This window comes from Corvus moneduloides, chromosome 1 (assembly GCF_009650955.1).
Source record: "Corvus moneduloides isolate bCorMon1 chromosome 1, bCorMon1.pri, whole genome shotgun sequence".
Taxonomy (NCBI): domain Eukaryota; kingdom Metazoa; phylum Chordata; class Aves; order Passeriformes; family Corvidae; genus Corvus; species Corvus moneduloides.
Window position 1 is genome coordinate 23546629 of NC_045476.1, and position 22969 is coordinate 23569597.

The following is a 22969-nucleotide window of genomic DNA, read 5'->3' on the forward strand; positions in this document are numbered from 1 at the left end:
CTGTAAGCCTCATCAGCCTCCCCCATACAAAACAAAACCTATCTGCTTTGTGTAGCTTTAGCACTCCAGCATAAGTGGTGGAAGCTGAATTTCAGTCTAACTCCCAATGCTAATTTGATTTGCTGGATGGATAGAAACAATTTTTTAAGGTTTTGTTGAATTCCATCCACAAAGTGGATCTTTCTGATGATGCCAGAGAAGGGAGGAAATTTAACATCTGGCAGGTATATGGGGGGTGAGCTCTGGCAGAGGGAATGGGGAGGAAAACTTGACCATCCCTAGCTCCATTCATGCTAGAGGGCAAAGCCACGAGGAGTCATGGTTTCATCCTGCAGTTGAAGTTTATGAGAGCTTTCAGTTGCTACATAGCAGGATAAGGCACAATTTGAATCTATCCTGAACTGGTCTGTGCAAAGGTGCCAAGGTCAGGGAGCCACTAAATGTGAAGCTGATTGGATTTGAGTGTGTAATGAGCAAAAGCATGGCACATGCCCACTGAAAGAAGCAGAAAACAGGAGAAAAAATAAGTGCTAGTGTTATTTCCAGTGCAGAATGTGGAATAAGCTGGTGCCAAAAACTTCATATATTTCTTAGTGCATGTGACACCAGAAGGAACCATATAATCTGGATAAAATGCCACATCGTCCCTTGAAGCAGCACTCTCTTCATGTCCCAGTTGAAGGGGGATAAAATTTGTGCCACAAGAATACCAGGTTCAGTTTACATGGGTTCATGAGTGCTTTGGCCAGCACTGGCTGCTGCTGATGCTGCTGCTGCTGCTGCTGCTGTGAGACAGTTGGCAGAATTGACAGTAGGGTGTATACTGACTGAAACAAATTTTGGACATGCATGATCACCTTGTCATGTGTGCCTTGTGAACACACAGCATATATGCTAGAGTGAGAGAAAATGATTTAAGATAAATGAGTTTCCATAAAAATACACTTTCTGATATAGTACATATCAAGCTGAGTTTTAAAACACTTGGCCTTTGTGAGTATTTTGAATCTGTACTGCTGTTTAACACTATTGTTTCCAATCAAAGTACTTGAAAATGAACCATGTTTCCTGTAAACCTTGTGACCTTTCTTTGTTTCTGTATCAAACTCAGCTTATCTTACGAGGGTAAGCATTAAGTTACTTACTAATGTAGTTCTTACTTTTTTGTGTGTTTGTGGTTGCCTTTTTTTTTTTTTTTTTTTAATGTTCTTTGTAACTCTTCAGCTCAGAGATCTGCCCAAGAACTGCCTCTGGTGGAGAAGCAAAGTACCGACAGCTTTCCTGTTACTGGAGGGAAAAAAATGATACTGACTGGTCATAACTTTCTGCAAGACTCCAAAGTCATCTTTGTGGAGAAAGCGCCAGGTATGTCTTTTCAATCTAGACTCCAGTCTGCCTTCCCCCTCACCCCATTTGTGTCAAATGATGAAAGCACAAATATGGTAATGACATTTTCTTCTGCAAGTAATATGTTTTCCATGTCACTGGGCAAAGCTGTGGAAAGGATCTGAGCCGTGCCTAATGCTGAGCTTTCACACTGTGGCAACCGTAGTTACAGGTAGACAATAGAGACATTAAAAGTCAACCTTTGGCATTTGTTTATTGTTTATTTACTTGCTAGTCATGAGTGTAGCAGGCAGGACCTGTGAGAGGGGTTCGAAATCTCCGGTGCCGTGTCCCCCTAAAGCCTGCAATACAGTGCATCTTTTTAAACATTTCTGTCATTTGTGGTGTGCGTGCACCTGTGTTTCCTGTGGCTTTTACAAGGCACTGGCTGAGCAGGACTTGGAGCACACACAATCATTTGAAGGACAGGTTTACCTTGAGAACTGAGGGAAGGACTGAACACAACTTCCCCCTAACCCAGCACTGCTCCTGTGGTGCTGTGGTGATGCAACTGGTTCTGCTGGAGAACAGTCACAGGCCAGGCTGAAGCAGGGAAAATGGCATGGAGTGGGAGCTGGAGCTGGGGCAGGATATGCCTGGAGGAGCGGTGGATCACAGGGTGACAGTGATGTGTGTGAATGCCCTCTGCGGGAATAGGCAGTGGGAGTGGAGCTGGGAGTCAAAGTCAGACTCTGAAACGAGACTGTTAAGGATAGTTTTGAGTCTTGTTTTGGAAAGGGTTTCCCTGGCGCTGGCACAAGCTATGAATTCCTCAGCTGCCGACTGAACCCCCCACCCCCACCCCGAACTTAAAACAGTCTTGGGCACTCCTCAGGCCGCCTGCACTGGCTTTGACGCTGTGCCTGTTTAACCGCATATGTCCACAGAGTTCCCACGCTGTTCTCCTGCCCACAGCCCCTACCGGCACCACAGGAACTCAGGCTGTGGGGCAGGGTGGCAGGGAGAGCAGGGGAGGCTCTGGAGGCAAAGACACCCAAGTCTTTGGGCTCAGCAAGCTCAGGACAATAGCAGAAGACTCCCCTGAAATTCCCCAACAGAGTCCTGGATTGATAAGGTTTAAGTTGCCAGAAGCACGTGGGCAGAGGCAGTGCCCTGGCTTCTTGGGGAGAGCCAGTTGGCACATTCCTGTGAACCCCAACCACTGCAGCACACACAGTGGGGACATGGCTGTGACATCAGCAGAAACATGCTTTTTGTTTCTTAAGACAGTTAAAAAAGAAAGGAAAAAAGGTGGTATTGCAATTTAAAAAACCTGAATTCTGCTTTCTATGTTCGCCCTGGGGGGGGGGGGAGAAAGTTAACGTCTACTTTATTTATATTTAAACTTCCTTTGCTGCACAGAACTGGGTCAGTGTGACATGTCAGGAGTCTTCGATCTGTCTCATTACAAAAAAGAAACCACATTAAAGGATGCCTTCCTTAATACTTATTTCCTTTCCTCTTCCTTTTTTGAGTTGGAATATTTTAAGTATTGCATTCCAAAGGATGTGGAATTGTGATGGTGATGCTGTTTGCCCACAGCAGGTACCACAGCGTGGATCTGAACACTGTCTCCCTGCTCCTAGGTACACGAAAAGCAGGATATTCACTGTATAGCTTTCAATTACAGAATTTAAGGTCCTGCCTGTTTTTAGTAGTCTCACTGTAGGTTTGTTGCAGGGCAGTATAACCTGCAGGGGCTGAGCCCTCAGAGTCAGAGTGTAGCACCTCCAGGAGCTGCAATAATTGTGTCAGTAGAAATGACACACAAAAAGCGAAGCTGCTGGCTGATCTTGGCTGAGCAATTTTTAAAGCTTCCATGGTTTGTGTGCTGTGCCGCCTCACACAGCTCGATGCATCAGAAGCAAACAAGAGCGCTGTATCATTGCCTTAGTGGCAGACTGCTCTGGCTGGATTTTTGAACAGTCACTGTATTTAATGTCAAATGAACAAGCATTAGCAGCCTTCACTTTTGTAAATCAGCACAGGGTGTTTCTTTCCCTTTCAGCTCTTGAACGTCAGTGAAAGTAGGTCAAGAGAAGGAACACCAGCATAGTTTCTCTTTCTCTTAGAGAGCTGGTTATGAACTTCTGTGATTAGCTGGAGACATTCATTAGTTTTGCTGCTGTTACCACTTTTGTTTTTGAATTTGGAATGCTAATCACGTTCCTAGTAGGTAGCAGCCAAACACAGCTATTACAGAGTAATAGATCAAAGTAATAGATCATTGTGCTCGTAAAGAGAATATATCTTTTGTATAAAATTTAAATATTGTACTGTGTCAACTCATGTCTTCAGTCCTTACTCAGGCAGAGTCCCCAAGCTGGGAGGCAGTCTCCTGGAGCTTGTCTAATTCCTCCTAGTCTGCATACTTAATTGGATAATGCAAGAAGTTTGAGAACACTTTTTGTTTGCCCTTTTTTTCCCCCAGCTTTCTCTAAATCTGCTGAGTGCATTGTGGTCTGCTGAATGTTTTTCCAAGCATGAGTCCCAGGCTTTCAGTCTTCAGGGCTAGCCCTCAGCTGTTGTAGTCTCTGGAGGAATGGCATTATCCTGGCCTCCTTTGGTGGGGGAGTCAGTCTGAGCAGTGACTCATACAAGAGGGAATCCCTGAAGAATGATCAAATCAATCTTTCTGCTGGGGCAGCAGTGGCTTCCTGCTTTCAGCTTAACCCCTTACTAGCTGCTGTTCAGCCAAGAAGCATATGAAACAGAGCAAAACAAACTTTGCAGCCCTGTGACTCTGTGTCTCACACAGGGAGAATGAGGTATCCAGGGGGTGAAGGCACAGCACACTGAAAGGACCACGGGAGAACCGCTGTGAGGACCTTCTCTGGAAGGAGAACGCCTCATGGTGAGGTCAGGCAGAAGGCACCCCTTTGGATAAATAATGAGTGTTCAGAAGTGGATCAAATTTGCTCAAGAGTCTACAGTACTGTAAAAAAATTCTTACGTGTTGATGTGAGGCCTTATTTTGGCAATATTCTGTTGCTTGTAGCTCACACCATATTTTCCAGTGATGATCAATGGTGTAAAATGACCATCAAAGAAACCTAGCAGTAGTGAAAATGTGAATGTTAAATGTACTTTGAGAGGTTCACTCTTTTGAATTCAGAATTTCCTTAGACTAGGGAGTCCCACAAATGATTTTGTTTCTTAAAATTACACTAATAACTTTTTTTCTTATCTCCTTTCACTTTCTATCTCTCTTAGTAGTCATGCATTTCTCTTCCTGAGGTTCAAAAGTGTCTTGTGTGTGTCATGCTTGTGGGTGCCATGTTGAGGACAGCCAACACTGTCTGTTTTTCCTCTGGAAGAATTAGTACTTCGTAAAATATTGAAAAGTCTGCAACTCCTTACTGGCAAGGGCCCTTGATGTCCGTTGGCTGGGGTTTGCTGTGGCAGCGAGGTGTGCATTTTAGTTACAGAAGTAGGTGAAGTGAAGTTGGTGTTTGTTAGCTATGGCAGGAAGTGTTTGGCTAGGAGTGAGAAAATGCTTCCTGTTAGCACCTGCATCTGCATGGATTATGATCTGGAATTATAACAAAAGACTGATTAGTTACTCAAAATTTTTAAAACTTTTTATGTCATTCGTAGATTATAAATGTATGGGGAGCAAAAGTCTTGAGGGAAGTTCAGAAAATGCAGAGATGCTTGGAAAGTGTGTTTTAGGGATTGCATATCTATCAGCTAGCTTTTTTTGGTAACGTTTTCTACAAACACTCTGTTTTCAAAGCTAGTTTTTTAAAGGTAATGTGAGTTACTGAATACAAGCAGCACAAAAGCCTAACTAGCCAAAATGACCAGACTGCTGGCTCTTAGTATGTCAGATTATGATTAGTGATCTATAAAACTGATCACTGCTGTGAAAAAATCCTGGTTTTCTTCCCTTGGTTCACAAAATGTATCCTGTAAATGATGAGTGAAAGCTCGGTGATGAAACACAAACCCAGGATCCCAAGGAACAAAGCATAGGAAAATTATGGGTATGCTGTGGTACAGGTAAGTTATGGCTTATAGTTCCTGGCATGCTGTAGGATGTTTTGGGATAGAAAGAGTATTTTGGGTATTAGAAAAAGTCTTGTACAGAAATCTGAAAGAGTTAATCTACCCTGAAAATCTCTCCTTGCTCAAAAATTGCTCCTTGCCTCTGTAGCTTTTAACACTGGAACTAGCTCAAGTATTTCCAGACTTCACGGATTTGGCCAAGTCTGGACATACCTAAGAGATCAGGTTAAACTGATGAAATCTTTCTAATCAATTTGTGATCTATTGGCAGAAATGGTCATTTGGTGTACTGTTATTAATTATCTTTGGGTTGCGTTGCCACTACTTAAGTCAGAGCTCCAAACCCAGTTCTTTGCTTTTGTGCTTAGTTACGAGAGCTTAAGGCAAGGATTTTAAAGAGCGAAAAGGCAGAAATGTAACACCCAAATTCACTATTGGATTGGTTGCTCAAATAACATGACTTTGGTACTTTGACTCTGGGCTGTTAATGTTGAGGTTCATTTTGTCCTGGTCAAAGGCTGTGTCTAAGCTTCCCTGTAATAAATGCCCCTCCCTGAAGATGCATCACTCTCTTTGATGGACATCTGTAGAATTCACAATTTGTAATGCTGTATCTCTGAGTAACTCCAGACTTACAGACTTCAATGGTTTTGAACGAGTTGTTAATTACTCAGACTTCAACAGTAATCCTGGCACCTATACACTTCAGTAACCTAATTGCATAATATCTTCAGCTATTGTGCCCAAAGCCTTTGATACTCAAAGTTCCTGAAAGAGAAATAAACAGTGTGTAAGCAATATTTCCTCCTGGGATTTTTCTTTTCGAATATTTTCAAACAATTAGGAAGCTTTTCAGATTTAGTTACTGCTTCAAATTCTTCATTCTGCTCTTGTTTTTATTTTGTTAAATGGATTTTTCTGTCAAAACTGTTCGTCCTCTCACAGGTTTTGCTCTTAGAACATGAAGGTGTTGATGTGTAATAGTTATGACTAGAGCAGATGAAAGATAACTGGGTGAAATCACCAATTTAATTTTTTTTTGTATATATGCCAAAGGAAATCATAGCTTTCTGTAAGTATTTCAGATGGGAAAACTTAACAGTTTGCCTCCTCTTAGACGTGTGGTCAAGCTCAGTCAGCTGAATTTTTGCACAAGGTAAATGCGATATGAAAAAGAAGGAAACTGGATGAATTTAAGTGTCCACTCCAGCATTTCACAGCTTTTTTGTTCCTCTCAAATTTTCCTGTCTCTGGCAAAGATCAGAATTAATCGGTTGCTGCCTTAAGGTACAATTGTCAGTCTTATAAATTCAGTTCTGTTTCCCACATGTTGTGTGAGCAGAATTTATCTTGTCATATGGCAGGTAACTCAAACACAGTCTTTTAGCTTCAGGAGAACTTACAAAAAGTTCTGGAAAGTGATATGTTGATGAAGCATTTGAGTGACATGTGAATGGAACTGATGCATTGAGGAAGCATGTGGGCTTTTTGGTTTGACTCAGATACACTGCGGAGCTTAGGGTTTGGAGTCTGTTTTGACGTGATGTGATGTTATGGTGAGATGGGTGACCTGAGTCTTGGCAGAGGTCCACTTGGTAAAAGATCTTACATTCTCAGAGATCTTTCCATTGCTCTTTCCATTGCCAGTAGCAGTTTGGGGGCAACTGGCCAAAAAGGGGTCATGTTTTCACGCTGGTAATCATACTGTAGCTCACATAATAAATAAGCACGTGGCAAACTCCCTTCCCCCTCTAGTCAGATAGACAGATACTACTTAATTTTGTCTTTATCTGTCTGTTTATCCAAGTTCAGGACACACGTTCCAGTTGGCAGTGAGCAATTGCACTCTGACTCACGCACAGTGAGGTTAAAAATTCGGGAAACTAGATAAACTGGAAACTTCAAAGGCATACAATTTGGGAGCATGGAGTTCATGTAAAGGTCACTTGAACCTAGATCCTAGAGATGTATTGATAGCTGAAGGGGTTTCTGGCCACTGCCCAGAAATAGATATCCTTGGGCAAATTGTGTCATCAGATGCTGGAGTCATTTGATGGTGGAACCCTTTCACGCACACCGAGGAGTAGTGATGCAGCTTGTAGGAAATGTCAGCACGTTTCAGTTTTTCCTGGCTGTTTAGTCTAGGGAATGGTGAAGACAGAGCGGGACAGCAGCCATACACATGAGACGGTGTCAGCAGCAGCAAGTCTCATCCAGGGTGTTGCTCTCACCGTGAAGAATGAGATCAATCAATCACAGATACTTACTGTGGACAACAAAGAAATAAGGAATAACCATATGGTCTCAAAAGTCACTTGTGTGAGTAATCCTGTAAATTTTTTATTATTACAGAAAGTGCAGTTGAATGCTTCAAGTTTATTCTTTCATGTCTTCCAGACTAAGTGTCTTCAAGCAGCTATATCTGTGCAATCAAAGCTTTGTCTCTGAACTTTTACAACTAGCACAAGATTTCAAATAGTTTTTACTGTTAGTGTTCCAGTAGGACTGTCTGTCCAAACACAGAGGAATTCGCAGCCCTTACAAGAAAGCTGAGAGTCTAATGAAGTGATCAGTGCCTAAAGACAGTGGGGGAAACAAGTACAGTTGGGTTGACCTTGGCTGGCTGCCAGGTGCCCACCAAGTGGCTCTCTCACTCCCCCTCCTCAACAGGACAGGGGGGAGAAAATAAGATGAAAAAGCTCATGGGTCAAGATAAAGACAAGGAGATTGCATATCAGTTACTGTCACAGGCAAAATGGGCTCCACTTGGGGAAAAGAATTTATTGCTAATTAAAAATAGAGTAGGATAGTGAAAAACAAAGGTAAAACTGAAAACCACCTTTACCCCTGCCTCCCTTCCCAAGCTCAACTTCACTCCTTCATTCTCAGCTTCTATTTCCTCCGCCTGAGTGGCACAGAGGGTCGGGGAATGGAGGCTTTGGTCAGTCCATAACAACTCCTCTTTACCATTCCTTCCTTCCCATGCTGTTCTCTTGCTCCAGTGTGGGGTCCTCCCATGGCAGACAGTCCTTCATGTACTGCTTCAGCGTGAGTCTTCTCCATGAGGTTCCATCTTTCAGGAACAGCTTGCTTCAGCATGGGTCCCCTGCAGCCATCATTCCTGTTAGAAAACCTGGTTCTGCCTGGGCTCCCCTTCAGAGGCTGCAGCTCCTGTCAGGAGTGTGGGCTCTGACTGGCTGCATGTGGATCTCTGCTCTGGTGTGGTTGTCTCCGTGGGCTGCAGGGGCACAGCTGCCTCACCATGGTCATCACGACAGGCTGACGGAGAATCTCTGTTCTGGCTGCTGGAGCACCTCCTCCCCCTTCTTCACTGTTGTGGGGGTCTGCAGGGGTGTGTTCTTCTCACTTATTCTCACTCCTCTCTCACAGCTGCTGCAGTTTTTTTCCCCTTCTTAAGTATGTTGGCAGCCATAGCTTTGCTGATGGGCTCAGGTTTGGCTGACTCAGGGTCCATCTTGGAGCCATCAGGAACTGGTTCTGTCAGACATGGGGGTAACTTCTGGAATCTTCTCCACCCCTGCAGCCCAACCACTAGCCAGACCTTGCTATGTAAACCAATAAAAGGGGATACCTTTGAAGTACTTAGTTTTTGGAGGGAATGCCTACCTCTTTTGGGAAAGGACAACTTGTCTCCTGTTGCTTTCCTGACATCATTAAGAATTGGTTCATGTCTAAGATGGGTATCACAGGAAAAGTGGGGAGAGCTGGGGGAAGAGGAGCATCTTCCTTTTAGGTCTGTTAAGGAAGTAAGATTACACCTTCAATGTGGAAGAAAATACAATGACATTTAAGAGAGGAATAGAGAGATAAATTGTTTCCAATATGTGCCTTGTTGCTGGGATGGTGATGTCAAGGCAGAAAATCAAAAGATTGGAGGAGGGACCTCTAAGATTCTTGGACCTTTTTGGACAAGAGAAACAAGAAAAGGGACATGAGGGGGACAATGAGATGGAAAAAAATAAAAACGCTGTTCAAAAGTATCTGCCAAAAAGTCACAAAGAGTTGCCATAATGAGATGTTTCTGGGAGTTGGGAAGTTGTGGTCATGCAGTTGAAGAGTTTGTGTCTCAAAAAATAAGAAGAAGATTTGAAAGCATTTGATTTAAATTTACATCTTAAGATGAGAAATAACTAGAAGTAGCTATAATACAGGTGGTGGTGTTGGCATCCAGCACAGAAGTAGAGGAAAGAATTGGTCATGGAAGAAAAATTTGGAACTTGATTTAAACTGGTTGTGAGGTTCATTACTCCAATAGTCCTGAGAAAATACAAGACAGATTAGACTGAAGAAGATGGACCAGGAATATGTTACTCAGTTTCAGCTGCAGAGTCACAGGTTTCAGCCTACTAGAGTTTCCCAGAGGAAAGCAAAATTGTGAGACAAGGAGATGATGTGAATGTAATCAAAACCACAGTGAAGTGCTGTCATGACTGCTGGTGGGGGCTGTGCTGGGTGTGCTTTGTTTGACCTGCCTGCCCCTAGAGAGATTTTTCAGGATGTCAAGCTGCAGTTTTACTTGGGAGTTGTGTGTCTTAGACCTGGAATTACTTTAAATTAATAAATAAAACCCTCAGACCAACGATAATTTGAATAGGGGGAGGTGCCAGAGAGCACAAATTGCACAACCAGCTTCCATTCCGCTGAAAATAGTATCTGGCAGGTTTTTCCAATGGTTTTGGCTCAAAATGAACCCCGATCTGTCAGTTGTCAGCACTGTGCCTCCTTTTAATTACCTGGGCTAAAATTACAGTTCATTTGCAAACACTGGAACTCAGAATAATTACATCTGTTAGACATGCTGTGGTGAAAGGCAGCTACAAATCCTGACCGTTCAGGCAAAGTGAGTCCCTCAGCTTTTGGCTTGCCCAGCTGAGCAGCCAGAGAGGAAGTACGTGCCTGGCACAGATTCCAAAGTACGTAAGATCCCTTTTTGTGCTGGATTTTTACACCTGGTCGCTGCATGGCATTCTTATTGTTAATTCAAGGTAAAGAAGAGAGAAAAAGGAGCTCAAGAGTATCACATTGATGGCAGACACACCTAAGTCTACATGGTACTCAGCTCAATACTGCAAAAATGTATAGCTGAAGGAGTGGACAAAATACATATGTTGCAAAAATGCTTATGAGGACATACCAACAAATACAGCACCTTTGATGTGGAAATAAAAATAGGTCAGTTATGCCTGAGCCCTGCCGCGCATGGACAGAGGCATGCCAGAAGGCATGCCAGGGATGGGGAGTAAAGCTGTGGGGGAAGTCTCTGTAGCAGCCAGTAGGCTCTGAGAGAGGGCAGAAGTACAGCTGGGGACTTCCCTGGCATGGAAGAGGAAATAAAGTAAGTGAAAACAGACCAGCTGTGTGGTCTCATAGCAAAAGTAGTGTAAGAGCAAAGAGTGGAGATGAGGGTGGCTGGAGAGGCAATCAGGGACAACATGCTGGGCAGTAGGCAGGCCATGGCACCAACAGGAGCGCAGCAGGGAGGTAGAGCTGCTCTGAAGGTTGCTCTGGGATGAGGAGGCATCTCGCTGCTCACAGATCCCTAAGAGGCTGAGATCTCAGGAGAGCTAAGTGCTACTGAGGAGATCAAAAGAAAGGTCCTGGCCACTTACAATTCAGATACTTACTCTCTGCTAGCACACACTGTATTTCTGAATGTTTTGTTGCTCTCTTGCCCCATAGTCCCTGTACATCCCATGTCAGACTGCTTGGCTGGTGTGGTTCCTCCTTAGTGCCTGACCCTTGTAAATGTATTTAAGATGTACACCAGTGTGTCAGCAAGGCATAGAATTCCACCCACTTGGTGGAATCCTCTTCACTTGCTGGTGTCCAGCTGGGGAAATGTTGTTCACAGCAGGACACCTGTAAGACCAGCTGAGAAAAGTGCCCTGACTGCTTGTGGCATCCCCAGATCCAAAAGGCTTCTGCCCCTGCAAAATCTGGCATTAGTATATCCATGCCAACCCATGAGCACCAGCTGGTGAGATGGTGCCAGTGGGTCATGCCCAGGACTGGCATGGGGGTTGCTGTCCTCTAGGCAACAGAGCTTCCTCCTCGCCTCTTTCATTGCCAGTCCAGCTTGCACTTCCCCTAGAAGCTGATGGCATCTCTGCAGAGAACTGGGTAACTCTTAAGTGTGAATGATGAGACTTTGCCATAGGTTCTTCATCCTCTTCTTTGCACAGAAATCTGTCCATTCCTTCTGAACATCTTCACAGATCAGTCCATCTCAGCGTCATGAGGGTACTCACCAGGAAGAAGGGTAGCAGTGCAAGTTGAAAGTTTCCAAATTCTTCATTCCTTGGGGATTTAAATATGCATTGTTAAGGCCAAACAGGAGGTAGACAGCCTTTGCAGAGCACCTCAAAGTGACGCTGCATGCATCTGTGCCCTGCCCTGTTCTGTGGACATGTTAAAGGTAATCTGGCTGTAACACAGGAATTATTGTTCAGGGTAATCTCACAATTCATTAATTAAGTAGTGGGTTGCTTTGGAGGGTAGGGCTTGTTTCACATTTTACTTGGAGTATATGAATGTAAATACAGATTTTACAGTGCAGCCAGTGCAGTCAAACTCTGTTGAAGCGCAGACTGGAAGAATATAAAATGTACCCTGTGTATAGGCAGTGAAATCCTAGGTAATGTTTATTCTTATCATATCTCAAGTGAACACAGGTCCACTAAAGAATATAGACTGTTTTAACCTCTTGTAGTAAAGTGGAATCACTTAAAATATATCTAAACGCTCCCAACATGCCCGTTTTATAGCGACAAGATTTAAGTGGTTTCCAGATGTTATACCCTCCTGAGTTTCCAAGCTTAGTTTTTTTCGTGTTTGTATATTCTTCCTCCTTTCTGCAATCCATCAGTTTGGAAAGTTATGCTGATGGTTTGATTGTTTTGAGCTTGAAAACCCCTGACACTGTGCTTGCAGTTCCCTGGGATACAAAGGTAAATCCAGCCCTAGAAACCCCAAGGAATCTCTCTGGATGGGCAGTGATGAGGGGAAGATGCTACAAAAATGTCTTTGGAAAGTCTTTACAGCTCTTTGTGTTGCTCTCCCATGAGAACAATCTGTATGTCATGGTCTGCAAGGCTCTATGTGTGTATAACTGATGCTGCTAGATTTACACAACTACTTTTTAGCCCTGCTTCTGTGTTAACACAGACCTTTACAGTGCCTTTTTATGTGGAAATCTTGTAGCTGGGTGTGGTGGGGAAGCCGCTTGGTGACTCATACTGCAGGGAATTCCCTGATGAATTAGAGTATTTTTACTTCTGGACTTGGGCACAGTTTCCTTCAACGCTGGAGTGAGTGGCCGATAAGAGCAGGCTACAAAGGCCCATTCACCATTCAGCTACCCCATGTTAAAACAGGGTGTTTGTGCTTAGCAGAGCTGAAAAATCCACCCCCCATAATGCGTAGGTTCACAGCATTTTCGTCATTAGCAATCCCAGGTGCTCCAAGTGTCACAGCGATGAAGAAAACAAGGCAGGAGTGGATGGTGGTGAAGCACACACAGAGCTGGGATGGCTATAAATAACAGGGATCAGTCTATAAATGTCAGGCTTCCTGACAAACCTGGTGTCTTCAGCTGGCAGTAGTGCTGATGGCCACCTGTCAGCACAGTGTCCAGCCTGTGCAGAACGGGTGGGAGCAGCTTCTCCTTCCCCCAGCACTGCCGTGCTCCTGCGCTGCCTCTTTGGAGGAGGTGGGATTTGTGGGTCATTCATCCAGCCCGTGCGCGGTTCCACCGTGAAGCTTTGGCTCTCTCGGGTTAGTGGCTGTTGCTACTGGCAGCGAGCGAGCTGGGCACTCCACCGGGGACTCTGCAGGGCTTCTGCTCTACCCTTCTGTGCATGGATGTTTTGGGTTTATTTCCATTTGGTAAAAAAACCCTCACAAAACATAAGAAACCAGTATAATACCTTGATCCAACTTTTTAGCTATATAAAGAACTGTCTTTCTCTTCAAAATATTGCACTATAAATCTTAAAAACGCCAAAACAAAGCCAGGCATTTGGTTTGGAGAAGACACTTCTTATTACTGGTAAAGTAAATAGTGAAATGAAAGGGAATGAAATAAGACCTTTGGAAAAGCCGTTTTTCTCCCTTTTCCTTTGTGCCTCCTCCTCTCCTTCCTCTCCTGACTCCATCTCTCCCCCTCCCTGTATAACAACTGCCCATTTGGGTACGGTAATTCCAGAGAGCAAACTTTAACGGGAATGCCTGAAATGTGTCTGCTTCAGCTTTGTGTTATGTCTGTAATTTGAATTATTTGCATTTTGGAAAGGTATAAATTGCTCTGGTGTACTTGGGTTGGCTGGTGGCCAGGAGGGAGTTGCCTCGGGCCCAGACCAGGCGCGTTGCTGCAGATGTGGCAGGCGTACAATGGAAACTTTTGTGGGCGAGCAGCCCTCACTCCTCCAGCACACGCTGACAGGAGGCGGCATCCCGCCTGCTCGCCAGGCTCCCCGGCAGATGGGCACTGGGGCAAAACCATTTTCTCCAGCATAGGCAGACTATCTTGAGGCTTAGGGCTCCCACAAACGATTCCAAAGCCATTATTCCTTTTTTTTTTTTTTTTTTTAATTTCAGCTGAACTGTTTAAACCTGCAAAACATGTTTACTGTAAAAGGTTGACGTAGTGGTCTAAGGTTTCCCTCCTGGAGCCGGTCCCAGTCCGTGGGCGTTGAGATTTCCCTCTTGGTTCACCAGACGTAATATGAGGAATTGTCTTTCTTTCTCTTTTTTTTTTTTTTTTTTTTGGTCTCTTGCTTCATAACAACTTTTCCTCCCTGTGTTTTTGTTAAATGAAATGTCACTAGCTGTTAATGAGTTGTCTATTCCCTACTTCTTCCCTGTCTTCCCTTTCCCCTCAGTTGCTGATGGTCTGGACATTCCCAAGGGAATTTCTTGGAGCAAAACCCGTATTGTTCTTACTAGCTTCCAAAGACAAGCCATGGCTCTGGATTTTTATTTTCCTAATAGTTAGATTACAGCATCTAAAATATTTCTGAAGAAACTCCTTTTGTCATCATAAAAATTTCAAAAATGCTTAAAGGCAATGCTGCGTGAAATAATTGAAAGATTAGCTGGAGATGGAGTAATATTGAATTTTACTGAGATATCAGCAGGAAACCTGAATCAGATCATTCATCTTGCAAAGCACAAATTACACATAGCAAAAAACCTGAACTCCTGGTAATCCATTTACAAAGGCAAATTTAACACATGTTAACTACTAGTCTGGACGTCTGGAGGTTTAAAAAAAAACAACCCAGCAAACCCCTTCCAAAGCAGTTCCTACACTTCAAAAAATGTGTGATTGTGTCAGTGTTGTGTTGCTTTTATAACTGATTGAATTAATTAGGGGCAGGGAGGGAGGGCTACAGGGGCTGGAGAAGGAGGCTGCTCCCAGACAGGGGATGTGTCCTGGCTTGCCGAATTTTGGTCAGGTTTTTTTCTACTGACAGCCCAGGGGAAGCATCTGTTGGATAAATTGTGAAGTGACGCAGTCCTCCCAAGAAGCCTACTTCAATTCTGGCACTCTCCAAAGGCATCATTAAGGAGACTCAAGCACAGTCTGGCTGCTCCTTCTTCTCCTGCAGCTGAACGTGGCAGTACCAATTAAAGGGATTCCTTTTCCAGAGTCACAAGTTAAAATGTGGGAAGACACTGAGGGTAGATCTGCTAATTGTTTTCCTATGGAATGACCTGCCAAATCCGCTGTGGTATTTGTGCTGTAGCCTTCATGTTGTGCTTCTTTCCATACATTAAAAAGAAAGGGGTTTTTGGACATTAAAAACAATCACCAGGGATAGTTCTTCAGCAGCGTTCCTTTCACAGTAGGACAGCTGTACATAAAAATACTATTTACAGACATTTGTAATAAATCAGGCAGTTCTAAATGCGTCACCTCCATCCTGGCCATGAAAGCAAAGAGAAAAGAAAAAGTGCATTCACTCTTTTACCTTTAAGAGAGCTGTTTTTCTAAGACAGGCCCACATCCATGCGATGAAGTTCAAAATAGCCAATATTTGCATGTCCCAATGCTGCAATAAATGTACAAAAGAGATGACATGAAGTCTCAGTTTCCCCTTATTTCAGTAGCATCTGACAGTGGTGGGACTTGTGAAGCTGCATGTGTCTCTGCTGCCCAGCTTATCAAGCACTCTGCTTATGGCCTTTCATTTGTGTTTTTTTTAGGCCTTCAGAATGGAAACCTTACATTCTGTATTATTTTTTCTTGTTTCTTTCCTATTGAGGTTTGAAGATGCACGGAAATAACTTGTCCAGTGATTTCTGTATCAGTAATGTGCAGGAAAAATGACCAGACACAGCCAGTTTCTTCCAAAAGACATGTTGCCAGAAAAAGTTATAGATGTGGCTTAAATCTATGTTTGCTTGAAAACAGAAATTCAGTAAATTTGGAGGACCCAACATACCACTAAAAGCAGCTCCAGAAGTGGGACCACTGTAGCTGAACTAAACCAACTTCAAAATGGAGTCTAAAGCTGTCTGTAAAGCCTATGGCCTTGCCTTTTGACCCAAGCAGCAGAATTATGACAAGCCAGACTAGGAGTATATTAAAATCAAATCCTGCATGGCTGAGTAGCTTCCTTAATACTACCTTTTGTATTGTATTGTTTAATATTAATATTGAATATGACTTGCAGCATAGATAGTGGTCAAAAGGCATCATAGTATTGTTTCTGAAAGTTCAGCGAGCTGAGATGTAAAACAGTTTCATATTTTGTCCAGGCTAATGGCAGAGCAAACTCACAGTGGATCTCCCCCATCACGGTATCATGCATTCTGGATTGTGGTTCTTCCCTTCAGACAATCTGAAGGGACTCCTGCCACAGGTTACCCAGATGGTCTCTTAGTTGGGCAACATTTTGGGCAGTGCGTTGTGAGAACTCCTTTTCATATATGCAGTGCCCCTTCGAAGAGATTGTTTTTGCAAAAGTTGTTCCTTTCTTGGCTTGGGAGAGGAAGAAAGGACAGAACTAGATATCTTTTTCTTTTGTCTTTTTAGATGGTCACCATGTGTGGGAAAATGGAAGCCAAAACCGACAAAGAAATGTGCAAGCCAGTAAGTCTGCCTTAAATATTTTAACATCAAGATGAACAACATATATTGCCTTCTCCAGCACTGTACTAAAGAGGGATTTCCAAGGCTTTTGGCACTGAACAGAGCAAGTACTTAGGCCTCCCCTCCTGGAAATCTTTCTTTAATGTGAGCATGGGGTAAAAAGCCTTCACTGGAAGCTCTCCCAAAAGTAGGAGAGACTATTTGGAAAATATTTTTTCATTGTCCAGGATGGGCCAGTTCCATCTGCTCATCTTTTGTCTTGCTGGGTCAGTTCTTTCCGCTGCTCCCAAAGCAATTTCTGATCATTTTCCTTGGCTTTCATCTATCTTCAGCAGAGGAAATATGAGTCCCCCTCACAGGAGATCAGCCCCACGTTGGAGAAGTGTGGCTCCCTCAGCCATGACTCTAAGTGGGAAGTACATCCACCATTCCACGTCTGCAGGAATATGCAATCCTTGCAAACCTGCAGGCAAACAATTTAAAGATCTTGGCTGAATTCAGGCCAAATGCTAAGAAGAGCATTCCCTGTTACTCTTTCAAAAAGTGCCAAGGGAGGTTTTGATGGTCATAGCAGATTCACTGTGCATATGTGTAAGCTGATGCCCTAGAAGCTAAGTCATTCCTTAGCCCTGTGCTGGAGCATTTGGTTTCTGACAGTGGAGGATCATCTACACATTCTCCAGCCCTTTTTCATGTTGCACTGGATGTTCTTGCAACAGTGAATCTCCCATCCACAGAAGCTAGCATGCTTAAAACTTCCTGAGTTGTTATACGAAAAAATATTGCACTGTGGAAAATGGAAATATTTGAGTAATGCTGTCCCTAATGCCTTTCAGAGGAAATTTTGTTAGGTTCAGATATATCAGGGATGACCTGCCAACCAAGCCATTGTGCTTTCTCCTGCTGGGTTAGAGACCACAATTTGATTGTGGTCCCAGATTCTTGACAGAGGCAGGATGGATAGAGCCTTGTCTATATGCAGTATCATATTTGCTGTCCAAAGGGAAGAAGTGAAGGCTAGTGATTTTGTAAAGATCTGAGCCATGCTAAAATAATTTCCCTACATTTAGAATCCTTGGCATGGACACTGGGGCTGGTGGGAAGCCATCCTTGCCCCACAAAGCCCACCAGTTTCCCTTCATAGAGTGTTTCTTCTTGTATGCCTGGGCACCTCCTTCTTGGGGTTAGCTTTTCAATACTATTGTACAGCTCAACTGCCTTAGTCATGCCTTGACTTCCTGATTTGTTGCTTTTGCAGAATTCATTGGTGGTGTGAAGATACCACCTTTCCGCAATCAGAGAATTACCAGCCCTGTTCAGGTCAACTTCTATGTCTGCACGGGGAAAAGAAGAGAAGCCAGTACCAGCTTTTCACCTATCTTCCTGCTAATGGTAACAATAACAATTACTTACCTCGTGCATAGTAAAGTGAGAGATAATGATGATACATGGTTTTGATAATTCTTTAGTAATTTGAGTATTCTGGATTTATACCTGGTGCTATGAGAGTGAGAATAAATCCAGGAGAGCTGCCTTTGTCTCTGCTGCCCACACAAGAGACTGCCTCTGCAGATTATTTCCATTTGCACTGGTGGCAGAGACCTGTTGAACAAGAGACCTTTTGTTTTTGGGAGCTGAAGAGCCACAGCACGAATTCACATGTTTGTGAAGGCACTGAGCTCTCTGCTAAGCTGCTGTCAACCCTTGGTCTGACTTTCTAACCCCAGAGGGTAAATTGCATTTGAATAACATTTCTGAATTCACACCACAACATTTTAAGCATGCTGGGCTCTGAGCTGGAGGTGGTGTGTGGATTCTCCTTGCAGTCATCTCACACCTTGCTGCCTTGCGCAGAGTGAAAATTGAGATGGACAATGTGGGTAGAGGTCAGAGTGCGCCATGTAAAATGCTTTATGGATGAGAAATGTTCAGAAACATGTGCCAGTATTTTTTTTTGAGCTTATATTGGTACCTGTGAAGTGACAATAAAGTCACTCATGATAGCTGAATTCCAAGCAGGCTTATATGAAAATTTTAATAGCTGGTAAATTTAGAGGGGGTTTTTTATTATTATTTGAAATGGCTCTTATACTGAGAACACTCTTAGGGGGAAAAGTAGGAAAAGAAGGGTGGTTGCTTTGTCGTTGTTTTGGAAGGAAGAGGAATTAGAAAAAATTATTAGGTTATGCTTTATTGTAGACTTTCCAAGCAAAAATAATCCTTCTATGGGAAATATCCACAAATCAATATTCAAGTCATGTCACATGACATGAAGAGACATGCTAAATTTTTGTAGGTGAAATCCCATAAAGTACACATTTGGAATTTCACCCAGTTACCATGCGTGCACTTTTATCGGGACTTAAATTTAAACTAGGAGTACAGGAAACCTGACATGGCAACGGAGTGCTTATTGCATATGTTCCGTGTAGCTATGCTTCACTGAATCAGCCTACTTATGCAAACTTCATCCTCAGTGGGGATGTCTGTGTATATTTAAAGACTGTTCATCTCTTAAATTGGAAAGAAAAAGAGTTGTATTCTCTTTCACAAACACTTTTCAGCAACAAAAATCAGTTGTAGAGGCAATTGGGTATTGTCTGTCACCCAAGTTACCCTCATAAATATTTCAGATTCAGGCCTCTTGTTAACTGCTGTTTATTAAGCAGCATCTTCCCTCCAGCCTTTACATAGGCCCTTTTTTACCATTGTATTCTAAACCCTGGGAACAGTGTGCACTCCTGCAGAGTTGGTTTATGCTATCACCATTCTGTGTTTGAAACGTTTGATGTGAAGAGATGGGAGTATATACCTAGTGACAACAGGGAACCAGCCTAGGCTTTATTCTGCTAAGACATCTTTAATTACGGTAATTGTTGAAAACTTTAGGAATCTTGTTTAGTCTGTTGTATCAATTTAAACTCAAGTGAAATCTTTTCATTTCAGTGTAAGGAAACCTGAAAAAAAATGTAACACCAGGGTAGGGTAAAGGAAAGCAGATATTCCTAGTAAATATTCCTTCCGTTCCTGTTTGGTTCTCCACTCACATTCTCTTAATACATATGTATAAGTGTGCATATAGGTAATTGAAAAACATATTGCAGCCTCTCCCATAACAGTGGTAAAAGTGAATGTGCTTCTGCAATCATCAGAATTAATAGTATAGTATGTTTTTATTATGCTTTGTGTGTAATGCCTGTGTTACAGCTGTAAGGTTTTTGCCCTTATGTGGCTGGTACTTTTTTCCATCATGCCTTTCAAAGATAGATACAACCACCTCAGCTATGTATTTAGGAACCATGTACAGTGACTGGAATCAGTCATTTATGTTGCTGTATTTCTAGAAGTCATTTTAGGCTTATTTGATTTCAGTCATAACATTCTTTTACTGTTTAAAGACATTGTAGAAAACCGAAGTTTAGCTCATGAAGGAAAAAATACCTGAGTCAAGAACTACTGGGTGGTCAGTGTAAAAAAATGTGGATGAGATAAGCATGATTTTGGCCCAGGTAATACTTTTGTCTGTTGTTTAACCAATCCCACAAAACAGGGAAGGTGTAGGGTTTTGACACGCAAATGTCAGAGTGATCATTAAGTGTAAGATGTGGTTTTACACAAATGAGATGGTATCCTGTAAGCTGCTTCTCCTTTCTGTGCTTTAGGACTACAAATGCTACATTTCAGTGCCCTACTGTAGTTTTGCAGGTATTTCTGTGGGAGGGAGCTTTTAAAAGCTTCATGATGAGCATCAGACATATATTTTTACAGCCTCAACTGGACTGTGCCAAAGCAAAATACTGAATATGGAGTAAAGCTTAAATATTGTGTGAGCCCCTGGCTGTGGTCCTGGGGTGGGTGTGGACACACACAGAGCAGTGGGAGAGCCATGGGCTCGCTGTGCAGCTCCCACCCCCACCACAAGGCAGTAGGTGTTCTTTCCTGTAGCTCCTATTTCTCCTCATTCCCTAGGGGAAAACAGCCAGTGGATCCAGGGACACGTGACCTCACTCATCCCACCTCCCATGAATGGTCCTATAGCGTCTCCATGGAGTACAGCTCTGTGACATGCAGCCAGCACAAGCTGCCATCTTCAGCAGTGTTATTTCGCCGCCACAGGGCTTCTCCCATGCTGCGGAGATGTGGCAGGACTGTACTTCCCTCAGTTAGCTCAAGTGTTTCACAGAGCAGGATTACTTGATGAAGATGAGTTCCTGCTTCAGAAATAAAAAACTGCTGTAAAATGAAAATCTTACTGCTCTGTAAATGAAAAGTTTAAATAACAAAGCAAAACAGAAAGTAGATGCTTCACAAAAGGAGCCAAGGTCTTGAAAGCAGGCTTGCTTAAGTCTTTGGCTTGGGATAGACTGTAAACCTAAGTACTCATAATCCACTTTTAATTGAAATTTTGATTTACTGTTCTGCTAAATTTGAGCAACTCCTGAATCCTGTGTTAGCCTATATTGTACAGAAATGACTGTAATGTCATTTTTTTTAGTATTACTTCAAACGCATCACTGGGCAGTTGCGTATCAGTTTTGTCCTGGAGCCTGCAGGCTGTAGGCTCTTGAGACTCCTCCGCAGACATGCCTGGCGCAGAAATATAAGTAGTTTCCATACCATTCTGGCACAGGTGAATTCCCGCAGTTCATATGGTAAGTACTGATACATTTTGCATTGCCACATCCCATCAGAATTTGAGGAGGAAGGCTCTGGACCAGACACTGCAGTCAGGAGTGTGAGCAGAGCACAATGAGCTGACCCTTGGATGTTCAGCTTTTAAAGCGCCTCTGCTGCTGCAGCTCTGTGCAGGGGGGCTCTGCAGCTCCATTATGTGCAGCAGAACATTTTGGAAAACCCTTGGCAAACACTGCACTTAGGAACCTTACCCTCTAGAAGAATGCTTTGTTTCAATTTCTGTTCATGACTGTGTATCATTTTGCTTCTATGAATTTATTATATCATTGGCTCATATATGCATTTGAAACAGGGGGAACAGTCTTCTGAAATCACCAGATGTAAGCAGTAGCATTTCAGGGTTAAACTAACCTGGAGAGTCTGAAGAAGCGCACAGGCGTGTATGCTGTGGTTCCAAATCCTGTGTTTTCATCTGCTAAGAAAGCTGAAGAAGTTTTCCTGCTCAGAAGACTTTAAACAATGAATGATAAGGATTAGATGTCTGACTGTTTTGATTTCTTTTAAGCAGGTACAAAAAATAGAGGAAATCTGTTCAAGAACTTATTTTTACAGATAGGAGCGAGTGTTCTCTCTGTTTTCTGTTATCCAACAAGTATTGATATCAAGAATGTTGAACATAGGAAAGTTTTTCTTTGAATTTTATTTAGACAAGTAGTGATATTTGACTAACCAAAGACAGTCTAGATTGTCTAAGAAATATTTAATAAAAAGGAAAAAGGAAAGTTGATGTGCTTCTTTTACTGGAATGAAAAATACGCTTTTGCAAAGAGTTGATGATAAAGTATTTCCAGTTTCTGTTTCTGTCAGGCTTCTTAACTGTCAAAGCATTATTAAAAGATCATTTCATTGCTTCTAATATTTATTAAAATGGTGTTGATATTCTGGGTATCTTTTACTTCGAGATGTGTTTCACTACCCACAGGACCAGATTTCCAACTGCACAGCCTTCACTCACAGAGCCAGCTTTTCTGCAATTCCTTTTCCTCCCTGCAGTCATCTGCACAAGTCTCCGAGGCGTTGAGCTCCTCTGAAAACCTGGCCACAGTGACTTGGTGGGGATGGAAGTCCTTTGAATCTGTGGGTGTGGAGTTGTGCTGAGAGCCTGCCTGTGGTGACTAGATGTGCCTTAATATTGTGGTTTACAGTCCAGTGGCACAAAAGTTAAGCTCTTAACATTGTAGAATAGAATCATAAAATATCTCATGTTGGAAGGGACCCATAAGGATCATTAAGTCCAACTCCCTGCTCCTTGCAGGACCACCCCTTGGTGTACATCTGAAAAGGGTGAGCACTGCCCATTGCACATTGTTGTCAGCATCCTCCTGACTTCCTGCCTCTGCTCTAAAATTATCCCCTGCTCACCATACAGATGGGTGCAACAACACTTTTCTCATGGCTGCATTGAGCAGCCATGTCTCTGTTTCACCTCAGCTCTTCCACCCACACTTCACTCTCTAAGTTAAAAGATTACATCAGCCCCCGTAGCAGAAAACTACAAAATGAGGATGCAAAGCATTGCCACTGTAATGTGACACAGCATGTGGCTTGTGCTGATTGTCTCCTGACACCTCTCACCTCTCAGTATTTGTTGAATTTTCCTGCTTGAGGTTGGCAAAATTATTAGCCTAGTCCTTTATGCAAAACGATGGTGATTTGGGCTCTGCCGGGGGAGTAGGGCCAAATGCAGGGCCTGTGTTGTGAAGGGACTGTAACCGGTGGCTGGTGCAGTATGACCACAGCAGCACCTCGACAAGGGGACTGAGC

The 22969-nt window shown here is 43.1% G+C and overlaps 1 protein-coding gene across 1 annotated transcript in view; it reads left to right on the plus strand.

The window, feature by feature from the left end:
- Positions 1 to 22969, plus strand: part of NFATC1 (nuclear factor of activated T cells 1) — a 102340-nt gene that overhangs the window by 38511 nt on the left and 40860 nt on the right. Inside the window, 5 exon segments of the mRNA XM_032101847.1 lie at positions 1225 to 1365; positions 16454 to 16473; positions 16475 to 16514; positions 17769 to 17855; positions 17858 to 17902. Of these exon segments, the coding sequence (XP_031957738.1) occupies positions 1225 to 1365; positions 16454 to 16473; positions 16475 to 16514; positions 17769 to 17855; positions 17858 to 17902 (333 nt within the window).